This window comes from Gasterosteus aculeatus, chromosome 7 (assembly GCF_964276395.1).
Source record: "Gasterosteus aculeatus chromosome 7, fGasAcu3.hap1.1, whole genome shotgun sequence".
Classification (NCBI taxonomy): Eukaryota; Metazoa; Chordata; class Actinopteri; order Perciformes; family Gasterosteidae; genus Gasterosteus; species Gasterosteus aculeatus.
The window spans coordinates 3,296,646-3,317,159 of record NC_135694.1 but is presented as its reverse complement, the minus strand read 5'-3'; the positions used below and the strand labels follow the sequence as shown (position 1 = coordinate 3,317,159).

The window sequence follows — 20,514 nt, the reverse complement described above, 5'->3', positions numbered from 1 at the left end:
GTCCAAACAAAATCAGATCATTTTTTCTTCCTTCTTTCAAATAGCTATTTCTTGTTTCTATAGATGGAGCAAAAACCCTCCAATGCACAGTTTATCAGCATGAGATAATCCAACGTCCCTTTCACAGCTACAAACCGTGTTGTTGGATCCGTGTCAAGAATGAGTCATCATCACATTAACGTGACGTTTACACACATAGTGCTCTGCTGTTCAGAGTTGTGCAGTATTTTAAAATGAGGAAGTAGATGGTCAAAATCAACGTGAAGCAACATATCTGTGCGGAAGGGAAGAGATGAAAAGAGTCGACGTGGATAAATTATATAAAATGCAAAAGCTGAAACTTAAAGCTTAAATCTGCAATGTGACTGGGGTTCCATTGTGGTAGATTCAGCCTCCAGCATGTACGTGGACAAATAACACAAATAAAACAGGTAAAGAGGTAAGCGCTCTACAACTCAAAATGCTTCTCAACATCTTGTGCTTGTGTGCGTGCTTGACAACGCCGCCGTGATGCTGATGAGACCACGGATGGAGATCTGTCTCAGAACATCAGTGTGGGGACAGTTTATCTGGAAGGTTTTACTCTGTTAGGGTGATGATAGTGAAGCAAAACGCCATCTAGACCCTTTAGTACAGTCCCAACGATGTGCGATGAACTCCTCGGATTGACTCGGGGTCTCATTCTGGAAGTTCAACCCCTCTTTCAAATCGCCTGATTCTATTGGATCGGAGCAGCATGACGTGTTTGAGGGCGGCAGCTCCCGCAGCCACACAGAAGCAAAAACGCGTGTCAAATAGAGCAAGTAGAGCAAGTGATGACGCTGGTCTTTGATATTTCCCTCCCGGAACCCTCGAACTTAGTCTGAAAACGGGGGGAATCTTTTCAGAGACGAACAACATGGCTGCGCGTGTAGTGCAGTCTAAAAAGTCCGAATTAAATTCATATTTCCGCCGTTTAGGACTTAACTACCGAGACACTCATACGTTCGCTATTGAAATGCTCTCGCGCACACCAGACGTCCGGATTTATGTCGGACCGTGTTTCATTAGTACGCGTTTACGTTACGTAAGAGTGTCTCTCTAAACGGCCCCACATATTTATGGTTGATATGATTCAGTGGTTGGTGGTTGGTTTCCAATAAATCTGGCACGTTTGCCTGAGTGAAATGTTACGAATATCGCAGTAATCGCCGTGGACGCTCTCGCTGCTTCGTGTCTCGCTTCCACCGATAAATATATATATATATATATATTTTCATCGCGTTACGCTCAATTTGTTGCACTAATTTGCGTCGGATATTTTCTAACTCTTTTAATACTTGTTGGAGTTGTGTTTGCAGCATTTTTGAACGGATATGTTTTATGTTTTAACTTAGACGACCGTTTCTGTGGCTGTGAGGTTATGTTTGTTTGTGACGAGTGCCTCTTAAAACAGGGGTCTTCAGGCCAAGGACCCCCAAACTGACGGCGAGCTGGGGCAGGGACCCCCTGTTCTACGGCCTTTGGTCCGCCATCTTTTATTTGTGATCTTCGCGCGCTTTAGACGTGAGCATAGAAGCGATCTGATTGGCTGCTGCCTGCATGACGCAGGAAGGAGCCGCGAGTGGACCGGTGCTGCTGTGGGAAGCTGAATGTGTGCGTTGCAGACTGAAGGATAACGTCTTCTCCATCGATGCATCCGTTCGCTTCAATGTGTTGAATTCATGTTAATGTGTATTTAAAGGGAATACAAAAAAAATTGTCTCATCAACCAAAAATTTCGCGACCCCCCTGCAGTACCTCCGCGGACCCCCTGTTGAAGGCCTCTGTCTCATAAGATGTGACAGAATTATCCAGTTCCAAGGGAAAAACCCTCTACCAACCCCACCAGTGGAGGTTGTTGTTTCTGAACCACTACTAAAGTTAGTGTACTCCACCCTCCGGTACCTCCATCATTGCTGCAAACAGGAGGAAAGCTACTTACAGGTTAATATACGTTATTATATACATATATCATGCAGATATGTATTAAACTAAATGTTTTTGTCTCTTTCTCTCAACATGCTGTTGCAGATGAGGAACTAAATAGTTGATGGAAAATCTGATCATCACCATCTCTCCTTCGTCTTCTAGAAATGACACAACTACATTTACAAATAACAGACCTATGAACTATTTCCTCTTTGGATATGTGGTTTAAAGGTTTTGCTGCCAATTCACACCTCTAAATAAACCTATGATGACATCAGGACCACAGAGAGCCTTCACATCTCCCACCGCAAAATAAAGACACACCTCTACCTCGACTAAAGGACTAACAAATTGTAGCACTTAAATTCTACTTATAACGCCACTAATCTATAGCAAACTAACTTATTTGATAAAATCACACTTTCTTGTTTGTATCCCTACGGTTGAATGCACTTATTGTACGTCGCTTTGGATAAAAGCGGCAGCTAAATAACGTGTAATGTAAAACAAGATGTGTGGCTGTGGTGTCACACGACCATGACTCACGACAGAGCTGATCCGCTTCTACAGAGATGTATGATATCATGTTTTAAAGATAAGAAGTAGAAATTAAGTTCAATAAACTGCATAAACAGTTTATTTACAAATTGATGCAACATGTTTCTAGTAAAACATTGTGATTACAAAGAACAGCAACAACCACAAAGATAATAGATGTGTAAAGGTCTGACAAACAAGTTCCCCTCTCTGATCCGCTCCTCCTCATTTTAATACTGCAAGTAGAAAAGATTAAATCATTCATTTTAGTAAAGAGAAGGTACAGAACGGCCTCTGGGTAGAACGTTTCTGTGTCCAAACTTTATCACTATTGGAAAACTTTGGCACTTCTACAAATGAAATCACCTCACAGTGCAACAAGCAGACCATGCAGTGCATTAGTGCACGTGACGTGAACCCTGATCAGATGGTTGTAGATCTCGGAGCACGCTGCCAGGAATTGAGTCCCTGGTACTGAGCAAAGAAGTCAAAGACTAAGAAGAGTTTTAACTTTAAAAAAAAAGGTTGTATTGAAAACACATCGAACCGAAACTTTGCATCTACTAAACAACATGATGTGATATTTATGATACTTTGGTTAAACCATGTTTAAACTGCAGCAGAAGGAACACAGTTTCATGTTCTAGTGCTGTAGAAGTGAACAGGGGAAGAAAAGGCATTCACTATTCTACGGGAGGCTGATGAGTTTCACAGAGGTGGACTAAACTATCAGAGGCCTGATTGGTGCTCACAGACTGGATCGGCCTTAAACAGCTAACAACTAATATGAGATGTATTTTAAAGTTGAGGAGAGATGGTTAGCAGTGATCTAAGACATGTTGTCAATACCTTTCAGTGGAATGAGTGTCAGCATTGTGTTCAACGCTTATTTGTTAGAAAGGAGCTAAAAACTGCTGTTGTTAATTTGGTCATTTGAGCTTCGTGTGAAAGGGAAGGAAGTTAAAATGAAGAAGAGGAGGAGAAAATGTCCAACCGGATGATGTCATGTCACCCTTTACTCAAAGTGTGAACGCCGTAAGCCGTTTCTCAGCAGAGTGTCAGCGTGGACGTGAGGATGGGACGCGCTTTGTTTGGTGCGTTGGGGCTTTTCTGTGAGTACTTTCTCTCTTTAAATCATAGTTTTCATACATACAACTTTTTAAATGGCAGAAGTTAATAGTTTCTGTCAGTTTGATGATGCGTGATGATGTTTCTCACTTTATTTTAGTGCTGAATATTCTCCTCTACTGTGGACACGCTCAAGGTTTTTATACAACTTCCTTTATTTGATAAATTCACTCAAGACGATTCAACACCTTCTATCACTGTTTACATTTAATATTTCTGTTCTCTTTAGTTCATTTATGATGAATACGAGTAAGAAAAAACAATTTATTATTTGCATGTTGTGTTTGTTTCTAGATGCTTTGCTGCATATTGAGCCAAACTGGTCTCCTTTATTTACTGGAGAGAAAGTTACCTTCATATGTGACTTAAAGGAAGGAAACATCGCTGACTGGGTTTACTCATTCAATCTGAATGATCATTGGACCAACTACAGACCAGAAAATAGATTTACATCATCATCTCTAACTACAGGAGATAGTGGTGAATATCAGTGTGCTGCTTATCACAAGTATTCCTACGTTATAAGAAGAAGTAATAAAGTCTCTCTAAGTGTATCAGGTAAGTGATCAAAGTTTTACCATCACAACGAGTTCATTAAAGCACTTTTATATTAATGAGACGTGTTGATTTAATAAACCTGTTTAATAATTTAAGAGGAACCTTGAAGTTGAACACTGATGCTGTTTAGTCAGCTGATCTTTGTTTAAAAGGATCAATTATCAGATAATATTGATCATTTTAAATAAACCAAAGAATTTATTTTGTCGTTGCTAATATCTTGTATCATTGTTCATTTAATGAAGCTGATTCAGTAAAGCAAAGAAGTAACTGTTCCACAGACAGAGATGTGATCCTTTAACTCCTGCGTCCTCCTTGTATGAAGGAGAATCAGTGACTCTTCACTGTAGACGTGGAGACCAGAGAAAGGAGAAGAATGCTGACTTCTACAAAGACAAAACACTTATTGAGATGGACACAAACCATCAACACACACATGAAATCACCATTTCTCTGACGTCTGATGGAGCTCTTACATGTGCAATTATGAGGATGAAGAATCTGAACCAAAGAAAATCAAAACAGAAGCTAAAAAGTTTTCATATTAAAGAGCTGCAGGAATTTAACATCGTCAGTGTGATGAATCCTCTGAATTATCTTTGAGAAAGTTAAAGAAGTTACTAAAAAAGGTTATGTCCAAATTGTCCTCTAATTTTCCTTCGCTTTACTCCACATTAGGTTTCTTTCACAAATACATTTAGTGGTGAATAAATATGAAACATTAAGATTATTTCTTGAGTTTACTATTTCTTAATTATATACACAGATTCACAAGTGATTAAATAACGTCTGCATTGTTTTATCAGTAAATTCTTATGGTCATTTATTTTATTTATCACGTTGTAGTATTGACAGGGGGGTGGTGGTTCGCACTGGTACCTCACAGCCAGTTGGTCCTGAGTTCGACTCCATCCAGCAGCCTTCTGTGTGCAGTCTGCATGTTCTCTGCCTGGTTTCTCTCCGTGTTCTCCGGCTTCCTCTGAAAGTCCAAAGACACGCTCTGTGATTAGGACGATTGGGAACTCTAAATTGTCTGTAGGTGTTTAGATGTGAGTGTGGATGGTTGTGTGTCTCTGTGTTAGGCCTGTGATTGGCTGGTGACCAATCCAGGTGAACCCGTCTCTCACCTGACGTTTGCTGGGATTAATGGAAGGAATGTTGACACAATAATTATATTGTTTTGTCTTTGTTCTACATTAAAGCAGAAAAACCAAAGGCCCAACTGAGAAAAGACTCTCCTGTAGAGGGACGTGTGACCCTGACCTGCTCTGTGGGGTTTTCATCATCATCATCATCTGGATGGAAGTACTTCTGGTACAGAGAAGACGAGACAACCTCTGAACCTCTGAAAACAGGAGATGGTGTTCTCCTCCAGAGAGGAAGCATCTCTCCCTCTGGCGGAGGAGTCTACTGGTGCAGAGGAGGAAGAGGAGGAAGAGGAGCCCCAGTTTACTACACAGAGTACAGCCATCCAGTCGGTAAAGAACTAAACTGATAGTTGATGTGAAACAAAACATGTAGAAAAAGTATTTGTGAATAAGGATTAAGACTCACACTAAAACTCTGTTTGTGTAACTTTTCTATTTGGGGCCTGATGATGATGAACAGCCACAAACAGAGCTGTTGTGAAGCCCAACTGGCCTGAGATTTACTCTGGAGAGACGATCACTCTCACATGTGGAATAGAGGAGGGAGGAGGCTCTGAGTGGGAGTATGAATGGAGAACACCCGACTATTACACACCTCCAAACCCAAGAGGCTCCATGATGACATCATCAGTCAGAGGAGACTACAGCTGTAAGGGCAGACTGAAAGATGGAGCCTCTACAACAGAATGGAGTGATGCTTTCATGTTAAAAACATCAGGTATGTCAGTATCTATATTTAAATTAATGACAATATATTTAAAATTCTAGTTCGATTATGTTATAAATATATTTTTCTATATATATATATATATAAATAACTATCTATTTATACATATGAAAGTGATGAATAAATTGTTACACCACCAGGATGCTGACATTATTCAATTAAATTCCTTAAAATGGAGAAATTTACAGGCACCATAATCACATTGTTTTATCTTTGTTCTACATTAAAACAGCAAAACCAAAGGCCCAACTGAGAAAAGACTCTCCTGTAGCAGGACGTGTGACCCTGACCTGCTCTGTGGGGTCTTCATCATCATCATCATCATCATCTGGATGGAAGTACTACTGGTACAAACACAACAAAACCTCTGAACCTCTGAAACCAGGAGCTTATGTTCTCCTCCAGAGTGGAAGCATCTCTCCCTCTGGTGGAGGAGTCTACTGGTGCAGAGGAGGAAGAGGAGCCCCAGTTTACTACACAGAGTACAGCCATCCAGTCGGTAAAGAACTAAACTGATAGTTGATGTGAAACAAAACATGTAGAAAAAGTATTTGTGAATAAGCATTAAGACTCACACTAAAACTCTGTTTGTGTAACTTTTCTATTTGGGGCCTGATGATGATGAACAGTCACAAACAGAGCTGTTGTGACTCTGCAACACGACTGGCCTGAGATTTACTCTGGAGAGACGATCACTCTCACATGTGGAATAGAGGGGGGAGGAGGCTCTGAGTGGGAGTATGAATGGAGAACACCCGACTATTACACACCTCCAAACCCAAGAGGCTCCATGATGACATCATCAGTCAGAGGAGACTACAGCTGTAAGGGCAGACTGAAAGATGGAGCCTCTACAACAGAATGGAGTGATGCTTTCACAGTAAAAACATCACGTATGTCAGCATTTATATTTGAGTTAATAGAAACAGAATATTTGAGTTGTTTAATTAGTTAATTTATTTAAAGACAATGTCCCATCACACCTGTTTACACAGTTGAAGTATAAGATGGAGGACATCAGCAGTGAAAGTAATCCACCAAGGACTCATCACAACACGTCTTTATTCTGTGAAATCTCTTTCCAACAGATGTCCCTCGTCCTGTCCTCACAGTGTCTCCATCATGGACGAGTCCTGGAGACTCAGTGACTCTGACCTGCAGTGTTGAACCTCCGTCTGCAGGATGGAGGTTCTTCTGGTATCAGGCTGTTCCAGAACTGTCACTCTACTACACCTATGAGCTTCTAGCTGGTAACACCACTGGGACTGAACAGGATTCCTACATTCTTCATGGACAGACACACACAGCAGGATATGTGTGCAGAGCTGGAAGAGGAGATCCTGTGTTTTACACTCTGTACAGTGATGTGAAGTTTGTCTGGTCTGGAGGTGAGTTTGTTCACACTTTTATATTCTTGCACAAGAGAATAAATGTCCTGTTTGTGTTGACATTGTTTGTCCTGTGTGTGTCTCCTAATGACGTGTCTTCAGGTGTGAATCCAGCAGCGTCTCTCACAGTGAGTCCTCACAGACTGCAGCACTTCAGCACAGAGTCACTGTCACTGAGCTGTGAGGGAAACTCTGCTGAGTGGAGAGTGATGAAGGCTGATGAATCTGGCTTCATGTCATCCTGTTCTTACTGGGGACAAATGACTGGATCCACATGCAACACCGACACTAGAGCGAGTAGTGGAGTGTACTGGTGTGAGTCTGCAACACAGTCCAGCAATGCAGCCAACATCACTACACACAGTGAGTTTATATCCATTTAAAGGTTTTACATCTAAAGTAGTTACACATCTTATTGTAGAGTGCTGACATTTTAAGGTGACTTTATAAGCCATTAAATGATGGAGAGTTGAGAACAAAGTGCACGAGGACACCAGGAAGAGTCTTTAGTTCAACATGTTCCACCTGGTGGAATTCTCCCTCTGTGTGGTTTTGTGTTTAAAATAACCTTAACAGTTAAACAACAGTGTCTAAAATACACACATTCTCAAGTGATTACTCATTACTTTTAAGTTGTAGTCTTTATAACAAAAACAAACATTCATTATAAACAACATTGTAACAACAACAAAAATTCATTAATCGCCATTAATCGAGATTAATGATTTGCGATTAATAAGTAAAAAACATTTCTTGACAGAGTTTTGACATTTAAAGTATTTACACATCTTATTGTAGAGTGCTGACATTTTAAGGTGACTTTATAAGGACTTTAACTCAATATTTAGTTTATTTCAGTATCATTTCTCTGTATTGTCCAACACGTCTTTGTGGTTGACTTTCCTCTTTATGAACATAGACATCCACCATTGACTTTAGACCAGGAGGAGCTGTAGAGTTATCTGGCTCCATCCTGGCTCCTCCACGTTGGACCTTTTAGTCCATTCTGTAGCTCACTGCCACTAAGTGGACATTTGTCTCCGACATATTGAGCATTTATTAAAGATGTAAATGTGAGCATGTACGTCACCAAAGAGCCGTCTCTTCCATCCATGAAATGCAGCTATTCGCTCAGCTACTGTGTGAATGTGGACAACAAATGTAAACTTTAAATGTCTTCTCTTCATTGGACATCAGCTTGTTTGACTTCCTGTCCTCTGGTCTCTTTACAGGTGGTGATGTCATCCTGGTGAGTTCTGTCCATCCTGTGACTGAGGGACATTCGGTCACTCTTGGCTGCATGTTGAGGACAAAAGATCTTCTTCATAATGTGGATTTCTATAAAAATGACAAACTCCTCCCAAATGGTGTCGGAGGGGAGCTGCTTATCTCTGCAGTTACTAAGTCAGATGAAGGCTTTTATAAATGTAGAGGAAGGAATTCACCTCCAGGTTTGGAGACTTTGACCTCAGCAGAGAGCTGGTTGTCAGTGGAACGTGAGTACGAGTAGAAGATGTTTTCTTTGTAATATGTGTTACAGTCTGAGTTACAAAAGGTGTAACTGAATTACACACTGAATTTGTACTGAATTTGTTTGTGTGAGACAATATAGTTTTATACATTTTAGTGTTTAAAGACACAAATGAAACTAACATGAGCAGCAGTGAAAGGTGAATGTTGTGTGATCAAAGGTTCATGTGAGTGTATTTGAGTGTGTGTGTTGTAGTACTTGTGTATCTCTTCATGGTTGGTGTGTACTTGTGTGTAGATCCTGAAGAAGCAGCATCAAGCTCTGTGTTTCTCCTGCTGTTGGTGGTTGGTCTGGTTTCTGGAGTTTTGCTGATCTTTCTGCTGATTCTGTGTTGCTACAGAAAGTCAAAAGGTGAGATCTTTTCCTTCTGATATCAGACTGATTTCACTGAAATAAGTCAAAGTCACACATATTATTACACACACTCATTAATCAACAATGTGAAACCTTTTTCTTGCAGCTTCAAGCATCAGCAGGTTGGTACAAGCCTCTCTTCTCTCCCTCTGAACACGGCAGCAGGACTTTACATGTTCCTCATTCAATCCTCTGTATTTACTTCATGTTTTGGACCCACAAGGTCTCAGAGGACCAATCAGAGCCCAGCTACAGACCACATGATCAACCAGGGTGAAACTCAAGACGGACATTACGCTGCTCTTCTTCATGGTCAGTTTTAATCCTGATTTATTTAATATGTTCTTTACTTTCATGCATTTACATTTCAGATTATCTGTTTGAGCAGATTATATAATTCATACAAAGTGGTTGAAATGATTGAATGACCTCGTCTTTATCCTCACTGCTCTGCAGGTGATTCTTGTCTCTATGAAACAATCAGAGGCTCTGGACAACGTAAACAAGGTGCAGTAAATCCTGTGTGTTCATCACACAGCTGTTAAATACTAGAATCAGATGATCATGTGACTGGTTGACCGTCCTTTAAATGAAAGACAAAGTGTATCGATGATGTCACAGATTCTGTGTTTGAGCTTAAAGACATTGATGGCTAATGTGAATACTTCTATAAGGGAACAAGCTGCAGTAGTTGAGATGCTTTTGTAGGCCAGCAGAGCTTTAATAAAGGAGAACAAAGTGTCTCTTCATGCATTCATCTGATCCTTCTAACAGGGACGAATGATGAACCAGAGGAGAGCATTTACCAAAATGTGACGATGTAAACAGCTGCAGGTACTTCAAGTACAACAGACCATGTAGTACAATGTGAGTGTACTTGTGTATTACTACCAGCAGGCAGCAAAGGTCAAACACAACACTTATACCTGTTACTCTTAAATAACCTTCAATCTCTTTTCCTTCTCTTTGTTCAGATGAATAAAACATCTGCACGGACAGAACCAGGGGAACGGATGACGACATGAAAAACCACATCTTTGTCTTTTTGAGTAATTATTGTGTGAACTTCTTCTTTCCTGATATGAGACAGTGTTTTGTAGTTAACCCATGAAAAGATCATTTAAAGGATCATGTGTCTTCAAAGGTTTTACTTTTAATGTTGGTATTGAGTGTTTACTGTACATTTCATTTTTTTTCTGTAGAAAACTTTGAATGGAGGCTGGTTTGAAAAGCAGTTTGACGTCTTTAAGCTTCAGTGTGTTGGTGCTATTATTCAATATGAAGTCATCTTCTCTGATTTAAAAAAAAAAGTACACATTTATTACACTTTTAATCTGTTATTGAACACATTTCCAACATTTGTTTATTTTTGTCTGTTTTTTTAAAAAGGTTGCCGTTTGTATTTTACAGTCACCGGTTTGTGCTTAATACATTTTGTAATTTTTTATCATTTTATGCATCAATAAACTTTGACCTGCTCATCTAATTAAACACAAATAGATCACAGCAATCACATCCATCTATTGATAAATGGAGTATAAAAAGGTAAATGGAGGTAACACCATGTCAGGAACGGGGAAGGCGATGCAGGAAGTCGGGCTCAACCGCGTTTATGACAAAAACGATACTTTGAATAAATCCAAAAATCCAAAATCCAAATTTCCAGGGGGAAACAAACGAAGACACGGAAAAACGCACACGGGGAAGAGGGACTTACATCACACAGGGACAAGGTTCAGGATAGCGGTTCCAGGCACGACATGAAGGGTCAATGACACGACAAGAGACACACATGTCTTAAATACAGTGGGAAGGTGCAGGTGATTGGACACAGGTGGAAACAATCATGGACACGGCAGACAATCACAGGGGATGACAGGACGAGGCAGGAAGTGAAGTTAACCCAGGAGCACCAGAGGCATGAAACTACAAAATAAAACAGGACGTGAACCCAAACCGTGACAGAACCCCCCCCCCCCCTAAAGCCGTGTCTCAAGTGTCCTGTATTCTGTTCATATCTTATCTTATTCGGTACGAAAGTTCCGGATCCACGGTTTTACTTTATGTCAATTAATTATGATTTGCAGCGGCCACTGAGGAGGATCTTGTGTGTGTGTGTGTGTGCTACCCTCAGCTTCACCTGGGTTCTTATCTCAACCTGCTTTGCAGCTTCTCGTAACTGGCACGGAGAATGTCCTTCATATGTGTATAAAAACTTGCGTTTTTACTGCTCGGAGACGCCATTTCCACAGAGCACCGTGATACGTGCCTGTTTATTTGACCTCCCGCTTGCAAGCAATAAATCGACAAATCTTTTATCAGACAAATCATTCTCTTCTACCGAGCTTTTATTGAAATATTCCACAACAGGGGCGCCGAGCTCGGGGGCGCCGTCTGCAGGTCACGGGGGGGGCGGGCATGGGGGCCCCGGCCCAACCCGTGCCAGAATCCCCGCCGCCAAGGGCCGGATCCCAGACGGAACGTCTACAGTCGTAGACAGTGGCTTTGGTAGATGGGCGGAGAAGGGTTCAACCACAATAAGTCAATTATCTGAAGGAACTACTCTCAGGTCCTTTGCGCAGCTTCAAGCAAAGTTTAGCAGTGAAGCTAATGATCTATTCCGATACTTTTGACCACACACAAGAAACAGGACAACATTAAGGAAATACCAGGCAATTTTGAACAGTGCCTGGTTGAGATGGCTGAGAAGCAAATAAAAACTAAACACCTGTTTATACAGTAGAATTAATATGTGAATATATTACTTCCTATAGCCATTTAATTCTATCGCCATTTTAAATATTTGTATCTGCATGATTTTGATTCGATTTGAACATCATTTTAGTTTAAATGTATTGGTACGTGTTGTGGATTTTATCGTTTCTTTTACAGTTGGGTTGTATATACCCAGCTTTTCTTTACCTGGACACTGATGACATCACACCAGCTCTGCAACCCATTGGCTGTGGAGGGAAAGCGCTCTGCTGCTGCTGGAGTTTCTATCAGTTCACTTCAGAAGGTTCAGAGTCTCAGTTCTGGTTCTGGTCCACAGAGAGCTGATGAAGACCATGAAGATGATGATGATGGTAGTCGTCCTCGTCCTTTCTGGTGTCTCAGCTTACGGTACGTTCCTGTCTCACTTTAAAACTCATGTTTCAGTTCTGATGGTATAAATACAACAAATAAACACCCTCTTTGTTTAATAACAGTCTAAACAACAAATAAACAGCCTCTTTGTTTACTGACAGACTAAATAATAAATAAATCTCTTCAGGTCCACATGAGGGCATTCGTATTAGTGGCTGTTCTGACTCTGATGGAGAGGAAATGTTCGGTCTGGATGGAGAAGAGCTCTGGTACGCAGACTTCAAACTCGGCAAAGGAGTCAGTCTTCTGCCCAGTTTTCTGGATCCCATAACCTACCCAGGAGGTTATGAAGTAGCTGTGGCTGAGCAACAGTTCTGCAGAAATAACCTGAGAATTGATCTGGAAGCCTACAAGTTCCCACTAGAACGAGGTAAAGACAAACACTTCTAAAAAACAACAACAACAGCTCAACACTCAGTGGCGCACACCATTCTGAAGAACAACAAACAAACTGTTTACTCACAAACTCCAGATGCTCATGTAGATTTCAGAAGGAGAACTCCTTCGGTTCTCTGGGGAACCAGGTGGGTTGAGGTTAGGAGAACGTGCTGAACACCAGAAGCCAGAATCGATCCTGCGAATAAACATTAAAAGGGATAAAACGGATTCTTCATGAGAGGGATTCTAACAAGAGCTGCTCTCTGTTCAGATCCTCCTTCCAGTCACATGATCTTCCCCAAGGACGCCGTGGAACTGGGAGAAAAAAACTCGCTCATCTGTCATGTGACTGGTTTCTATCCCGCTCCAGTGGCGTTCTCCTGGACGAAGAACCAGGAGAACGCCACTGAAGGAACGAGCAGAAACATTCCCTTCCCCAACAACGATGGAACCTTCAACCAGTTCTCCACCCTCGAGTTCACCCCTGAGCTGGGAGACATCTACAGCTGCATGGTGGAACATCTGGCCCTGGATCATCCACTGGTCAGGTTCTATGGTGAGACACAACAAACAACTCCTTTCTGTCTCCAGATGTGGAGGCTGAGCTTCATTTCTCCAGATGTGGAGGCTGAGCTTTATGTCTCCAGATGTGAAGCTTAACATGTCTTTTCTGTCGCCAGATGTGCAGATGTCTCAGCCCAGCATTGGCCCAGCGGTCTTCTGTGGAGTCGGTCTGACTGTTGGTCTTCTCGGCGTCGCTGCTGGAACCTTCTTCCTCGTCAAAAGAAACGAGTGCGGCTAATGATCTTCATCTTATAGGCGTCTCTTCCTCTTCATCTAATCCAGTCTAATGTTGTTAAGTATCTCTTATTCTTGTTGAATGAAGTATTGAATTAATCTTCTGCTCTTGTGTTGAAATAACGATGACGGTGTAGAGATGATCTCATTTTATTTTCACACATTTGTGACTTGTGTTTCTTGCAATAATAAACTCTAAGATAAGAAGTCAGACCAGTTGACCTTTGACCCCTGCCTGTGTCTCAGCAGCACTTTTAACGGTTTGATGAACACGACGTGTTTAAACTATTAACTTATTATTACTATAAGAACTAAATTCAGAACGAGATCTTCCAAACATGTTTGTCTAAGAAGCTAATTGGCTTTTTATTCTGCTAGAGATCCATTTACCTTGGAGACATAGTTATGCTAAGCTAAGCTACTGAAATAAAAGCATTTTCCTAAATGAACTGTTTCTCTATTATTTCCATCAAGGGAAGAAAATGAAAATAAGTTTGTGTGTAATGTGAGATAATTGTAGATTGTATTGTTGCTTCAGGAGGTTCAGAGCTAATTTTAAATCTAATATATTATTATTATTATCATATATATAGCATATTATTATGCACAACATTGTTTATCTCATTTACAAAATTTGCAGCATAATGCCAAGAAGATATTCCAAAAGCAGAAGGACCGGGGAAATAGCTACTGTGTTTTTTATTTATTTCATTTTAAAAAAATAAAATTCCATGAATAATTTTGGCGATGGGTGGCCTTTTGTTTCAGTTTGAGCACCTGCTCGCCAAAATATTTTCATATTCATACTTAAGTATATACTCATACTAGTTTTGTTTTTTCCAATTGCTAACAAGCATTGTTCAATACTCAAGCCACATTTTCCAAACTCTTCACACATTCAGCGACACACAAGTGTATACGGACCAAACTGTGAATCATTTTTCACTGCTTTCTGACAAAATGCATCAATCACTACATTTTTCAAAATCCACAAACACTTTTGTCATTCATACTCCACAAACTGCAAAAAATGTATATTTGCAGGATTTTTTTCATATGCTAACACACTGCTTTCAAAACTGACAAAAGCACATTCAAATCAGAATGATGACACATTTCAAACATTTCTGTAGTAGTCAAGCTAATTACAAGTTCAGCTCAAAGCCGACCAGGTGTCCTGCTTCACTCTTATCACCATGTTTCAGGCGACAGCTTGGAGGTGGTTTGGAAATATGGATCACAGAAGACAGGTTGGTGGGGAAAGAGGAGTGATATGAGGGAGAGTGTGTGGAGGACAAAGGAGAGGAAGACCAAGAGCGCTGATATCTGATGAAATACTGTAAATGTTGTGAACCATGTGTAATATATATGTATTTTTAAGTTGCTTCATAACCATTGTTTTTCGTTCGGCCATCTCTGCTGCAATGTAATTGTGTAGGGTCAAAGATAACCAGCATGTGTCACCATCTCACCACTAAGGGGGGGGGGGGTGTCTGTGCATCGTACATGAGCTTCCATGGGAAAGAAGAAGAAGAACGGCTGACGGAGACTGACATTGCACAGACACCACCACCATTAAAACGATTTACTTTTTATATGTATTTAAGGTGTCCGCTGCTGTTCTATGATGCGCCACCGAGAGGAGGGCAACACATGGTCTCACTTTGAGAGAGGCCGGTCCAAGTCTGCAGCCAAATCTGCACCGCTCAACAGTTGGGTCAATATTTTCCAGCAAAACAACAGGTGAGATGCTTGTTAGCAATTGAAAAAAAACTGTAATAACACACAGAGTTTGGTTGTTTATTGTGTTTAGAAAACGTTTCACTCCAGTAAAAATATATGAATCTAACAATCACACAACCTACGAGCCCCAAATCATTCAGATAACTGGATTACATCTGACTTAAAGCAGTTATTGAGTCGTTTACACTGATTTCATATAGAAAAGCTGTGAATCACACGTAGAAGAAGCAAAGTTCACATCCAGCTGTGACACACCAGAATCTGATCCAGCACTGATCCAGTCCTGCTTTTACACACGCGAGTATCCGAGTCCAGACGATCTTTCGAGCAGCAAGACCAGAACCAACTGTGTTCAGTAACTGGGAACCAGGATTCGTCCTGGTTTAAAGAAGAGAACAGAACAGCATTAAATCCAGACTGAATTGATCTGAAACACCATACATTACATTACATTACTATTAATTAGTTGTCTTGCTCAGGGACACTTCAACATGGGACATGGAGCAGCCGGGGCTCGAACTACCAACCATGTGGTCCCCAGCACACCCTCTCTACCCCTGCGCCATGTCAACCCCTGTAGGCGTCAGAAAGAGCAGGTGACCTAGGTCCAGACTTTGGGGGACCTGCTGAAGGCCTCTTTGGATTCTGGACTAATCTGAACCATCAGTGAACATAAGTGAGCTCTGACCTCTGCCTTTCCTCTTATAGTAGATGAATCCAGCCAGAGACAAGGTCAGACCCAGGATCAGTCCTGAGCCTCCGATGGCGATCTTGTTCCTCTCAGACTCGGGCATGGACGGGTCTGAGGACAGACGGGGAGACGGGTTAGCAGAGAGACAGGTGAAGAGGCAGACAGAAAGGTATGCAGGCAGACAGGTACTTACCCCAGTCGGTAACCAGAGGTTTACTCAGGCTGATGTGCTCCACCACACAAGCGATCTTCTCTCCAGACCTGCTGACACACAAACCAGCACATCAGTGGTTATCCTCATAAACCTGGACCTGGAACCTAAACCTAGACCAACTGGACCTGGACCTGGACCTGAAGCTAACTGAACCTATCGGAGCTGAAGTTAGCTGGACCGACTGGACGTGGAGGTAGACTCACCTGGGCGTGTACTCCAGGTAGGAGTGGGTCTGGTAGTACCAATCCCCGTCTGCCAGCTCGTCGGTAGAAGAGACACCGGTGGCCTCTGGCCGTCCGTCTCTGGTCCACCTCACTATGATATTCTGGGGGTAGAAGTCATAGACGCTGCAGACCAACATGGACGAAGTTCTACCACCGAGGGGGGTCTCAGAGTGCAGCCTGACGTAGGGCTGAGCTGGAGACAATAAAGTCAGATGGTGAGGATTTGTTCTATGAGTTCACAGATAGTGTATTAGTACTGGGAGTACGTAAGGAGTACTTAAGGTAGTAGCAGTAGTACCACCTGCAGTACAAGTACCAGTCATGTACTTATGTTTCAGAGATAAAAATATTCTGACATCAATGTGAGGAAACTTATGGAACTACCGTCTTACCCTGGTGGTAAAGAATGATCCCAGAGAGGTTCTAGAGGTTCTAAAAGGTTCACATAGAATAAAAAGTTCTCAGGTGGCTTATGGGGATGTGAGGGTGCTCAGAGAGTCTAAAGGGTACAGGAAGAATAAAGTTCTACTCAATAATGTCATTATAGAATCCATAAATACTTGAATCCTTGAATTCAAACTGTTTCCTCTGTTTTATATTTTATCATATAATTATATCATATAATGTGGTATAATACATCATTATGTTGTTACATATTACATCACATGTATACTATATGATACATTACACAACATAAATCATTTATTATACATTTTCTAATAAATGATAATAGCTTTTTCTCTTTGGTTTTATAAACTATTTTACAGAGTTGAATTTTAGATTTGAACTTAACAAGTTAAATAAACCAGACTTTATTTATTTATTTAGTCTGATTTAAGTCAGACTTTCACATTTACAATTACATTATGTCTGTCATTTTACTAAATTACTTTTCAATATTCCTGATTTGATCAATTTAAACTATTCATTTCATATAAAATGTGTTCATCAGGGTCCCAGAATATGTAGAAGTGATTCTAGGGTCTAATTAGTAATGAGCACATGAATAAGTAGTAATATTAGTATGAGCTGTAGTAGCAAAACCTCCCCACAAGGTCTGATGTGAATGTTTGGTCAATGTTATTTGACATGATCATTATATGATAAATAATAATGTAATGAAAATGTCGATAATGATAACAATGATGTCACTCTAACTCACCCGACTTAGTCAGAATATTGTCGTACATACGCTGGATGTTGGGTTGACAGATGGTCTCCTTCGCTGCTCTTATGCTGGCCATATACATATTGTTGTTGTTCGAGGCTGCAGCGTTCTTCATACCTTGTTCAGTGAACCCGACAAACTTCCCCACTGAGCTGCTGAACTTTGTGTATTGTAACTTGTTGAAGTAAGTAGATCTGATGAACTCGATGCCCTTCAGGTCCGTGGAGTTAAAGACACATTGATCCTTCACAAACTCCATGAATCCACCTGAAAAACAGACACGATCACTGAACACTGTTATTGATTACTGTTCAGTCTGTGAATCAACAACTGGTGTATTGATCACTAATCAGTGTATTGATCAGTGATCAGAGTATTGCTCAATCATCGGTGTATTGATAAGTGTATTCATTGACAAATTGTGTATTGATGAGTTCATTGATCAGTGGTCAGAGTATTGATCCTACCTGCTGCGTGGAGAAAAATGAAGAGGAGGGAGACGCTGAGGAAGGATGGAGCCATGCCGCTGTGTTCACCTGACAAGAGTGGCTGAGAGCTGGTGTAAAAAGGTCACATGACCTGTGTCATCATCGCCATCACCTGTTACCAGGTGGACAACATCAGCAGAGTGAGTACAGGCAGTATAAATGTTATTATACAAATGTTATACATGTTAATATTATTGTTAATGACATATTGTTGCATCATTATGAATCAGTATTAGTGATTAGGAATATTATTATGTCATGATTATGATTTCAGATGTCAGATTAAAATTACTGGTGTATTCACACAATTATTATTGTTATTATTTGTACTACAATTACATATTGTTATATTTCATGTGTTGTTTGTAGATGTGCGGCTATTTATGATTATCTAATAATGTATCTTTATCTTGTACATTGTTTACTGTTGTTTGCTGCTACTGCTTGACTACAATGACTACAACAATGACAATAAAAACCTTTAACCTGAATAAAGCCGTTATTGATCATTAATCATTTACTTTTATTTTATATATATATTTAACATTTATCATTCAGTGGCATCAGCATTTCTAAAATGATGTCACGGAATGTCAATTAAAAGAAATCAGACTTTAATAAATATAAATAGAAGGCAGATGGCGAGCTAGCTGCTGTAGCTGCACAATCGATAGCTATCGTTAGCTTGTTATCAAAGTAGGGTCAATTAAGCTTTTCAATCGGCTCAGGCACCGAAAGCAACCGGAATCTGTGTGGCTTTTCGGTACGGGCGTATATGTCACGCAGGGAGCTCTCGAGGACTCGGACGCAGAGTTGAGGTTCAGCTGAAGCTTTTGTTTCCCAACAAAAGGACACAGGGAAATCCCTGGAAACCAAAAAAAACTCATCTGAAGAGGGGGAGTTAAGTCAGAGAAATTCTCTGGCTCCACTAATAGAGATGGGCAATACTAAATGACGGGAAGCAAACAAAAACTCTCTTAGGTAAGGAGGAAATAACAAAGTACGACCAAAAATGCTCTGATTTAACTCGAAGAGCTGAAAAGTCAAAAAGTGGGAACAAGTGGACACAATCCGGAATCAGGGAAGACAATCAGACTGTTGACACATGAGGAAGAGCAAGGAACCTGAGAGGAAAGTTAATCTCCAAAATAAAACAGGAAGTCACAAAACAAACGGGGAGGACAAAAACCCAACTTGGCCTACAGGTGTGAGAGTATAGGAACCGATACCAATACGGCAAACTGCAAATTATCCTCAAGCTGTTTATCCCTGAGACTTTATGAATGATAAAATACTTATTTCTTGTTTGTGTTGACTATATCTCTGCATTATTATAGTAACATCATTTATATACAGGCACGTGCACAGACATTTTGGGGGGCAGGTGCTCAAACCAAAATAAAAGGTAACCTAATGCCCAAATTATTTATGAAATTAAAAATAATATTAATAAACAAATAAAAAACAGTCGGGGACGGATCCCTCGTGTCACATTCGAAGGTCAGTGAATAAATATGGCGAGGCGGGATAAAAAAAATCAGCTCTGCATCTAGAACCCGACGCAGGCGACATTTATCTGTAGACGGTCAGTTAGATTACACGTGCAAACATAAAAGAAACTCAAGAACATTCAATTACCTGAGAGACTGTTATCGTAGCCTCATTTAATGTATGTATTTATACAACATGGATGAAAAAGGGGAGATAAAAACAGTTTGCATTATACGTTTCTGAATCACAATTCACCTTCACCTCAAGACGAGTTAATAATAACCATTATAATTCATGAAATTAATGGGGTCCTCTGTCCAAACAACATTAGATCATTTTTCTCCCTTCTAACAGCGCCTTAAACATTATAGAACAACAATCACTTGGGTATGCTTTTTGCCGTACACGTTAAAGAATACAGGTGCACAACATGGACTTTTTGCTTGTCTGCAATGAATGGACAGTGAAAGCACTGCTTGTTCTACCATTTCTCTCGTATTTGATGATGCGTAACTGCTACATTTGTCATTGCAACGTCTAAACAATTGGAAGGTTGTTGTATCTGAACCCCTACCAAAGCTAGTCTGTGTACACCACCCTGCCCGGTACCTCGATCCTTGCTGACCTACAGGAGGAAAGCTACCAATAATAATTATATATATATATATATATATATATATATATATATATTATATACACACACATCATGTACATATGTATTAAACTGAATTGTTTTGTCTCTTTCTCTCAACATGCTGTTGCAGATGAGGAACTAGAGTTGCTGGAAATTCTCATCTCTAGCTTCTCTTCTCTTATGCAGACGAGGCGGCTACATTACAATTGACAGGCCT

At 40.5% G+C, this 20,514-nt stretch overlaps 3 protein-coding genes across 7 annotated transcripts; 2 read left to right on the top strand and 1 right to left on the bottom strand.

Annotated features, from left to right (window-relative positions):
* The first annotated feature begins 2,395 nt into the window (after positions 1 to 2,395).
* Positions 2,396 to 10,818, top strand: LOC120821241 (Fc receptor-like protein 5). 4 transcript variants are annotated; one of them, XM_078105569.1, is made up of 16 exons: positions 2,396 to 3,599; positions 3,716 to 3,751; positions 3,910 to 4,173; positions 5,376 to 5,651; positions 5,782 to 6,039; positions 6,281 to 6,547; positions 6,678 to 6,941; positions 7,137 to 7,436; positions 7,539 to 7,799; positions 8,669 to 8,932; positions 9,205 to 9,318; positions 9,428 to 9,443; positions 9,545 to 9,633; positions 9,778 to 9,828; positions 10,096 to 10,155; positions 10,296 to 10,818. In XM_078105569.1, the coding sequence occupies exons 1-15, from the start codon at positions 3,563 to 3,565 to the stop codon at positions 10,143 to 10,145; spliced, it is 2,547 nt and encodes an 848-aa protein (XP_077961695.1). In that variant the 5' UTR covers positions 2,396 to 3,562; the 3' UTR covers positions 10,146 to 10,155; positions 10,296 to 10,818. The 4 variants fall into 4 exon arrangements, with proteins under 4 accessions (XP_077961695.1, XP_077961697.1, XP_077961698.1 ...); XM_078105571.1 differs by lacking the exon at positions 6,678 to 6,941 and having other exon boundaries at positions 10,096 to 10,188; XM_078105572.1 differs by lacking the exons at positions 5,782 to 6,039; positions 6,281 to 6,547 and having other exon boundaries at positions 10,096 to 10,188.
* Positions 10,819 to 12,234: 1,416 nt separating this feature from the next.
* LOC120821271 (HLA class II histocompatibility antigen, DP alpha 1 chain-like) lies at positions 12,235 to 14,093 on the top strand. Its single transcript, XM_040179670.2, has 4 exons — positions 12,235 to 12,444; positions 12,596 to 12,838; positions 13,118 to 13,402; positions 13,527 to 14,093. The coding sequence occupies exons 1-4, from the start codon at positions 12,381 to 12,383 to the stop codon at positions 13,646 to 13,648; spliced, it is 714 nt and encodes a 237-aa protein (XP_040035604.2). The 5' UTR covers positions 12,235 to 12,380; the 3' UTR covers positions 13,649 to 14,093.
* Positions 14,094 to 15,430: 1,337 nt separating this feature from the next.
* LOC120821270 (H-2 class II histocompatibility antigen, E-S beta chain) lies at positions 15,431 to 18,271 on the bottom strand. 2 transcript variants are annotated; one of them, XM_040179668.2, is made up of 6 exons: positions 18,152 to 18,271; positions 17,679 to 17,951; positions 16,496 to 16,709; positions 16,272 to 16,339; positions 16,076 to 16,189; positions 15,431 to 15,765 (listed from the first exon to the last, which is right to left on the bottom strand). In XM_040179668.2, exons 1-6 carry the CDS (start codon positions 18,204 to 18,206, stop codon positions 15,740 to 15,742), a joined length of 750 nt encoding a protein of 249 aa, XP_040035602.2. In that variant the 5' UTR covers positions 18,207 to 18,271; the 3' UTR covers positions 15,431 to 15,739. The 2 variants fall into 2 exon arrangements, with proteins under 2 accessions (XP_040035602.2, XP_040035603.2); XM_040179669.2 differs by having other exon boundaries at positions 17,709 to 17,951.
* Positions 18,272 to 20,514: the final 2,243 nt, after the last annotated feature.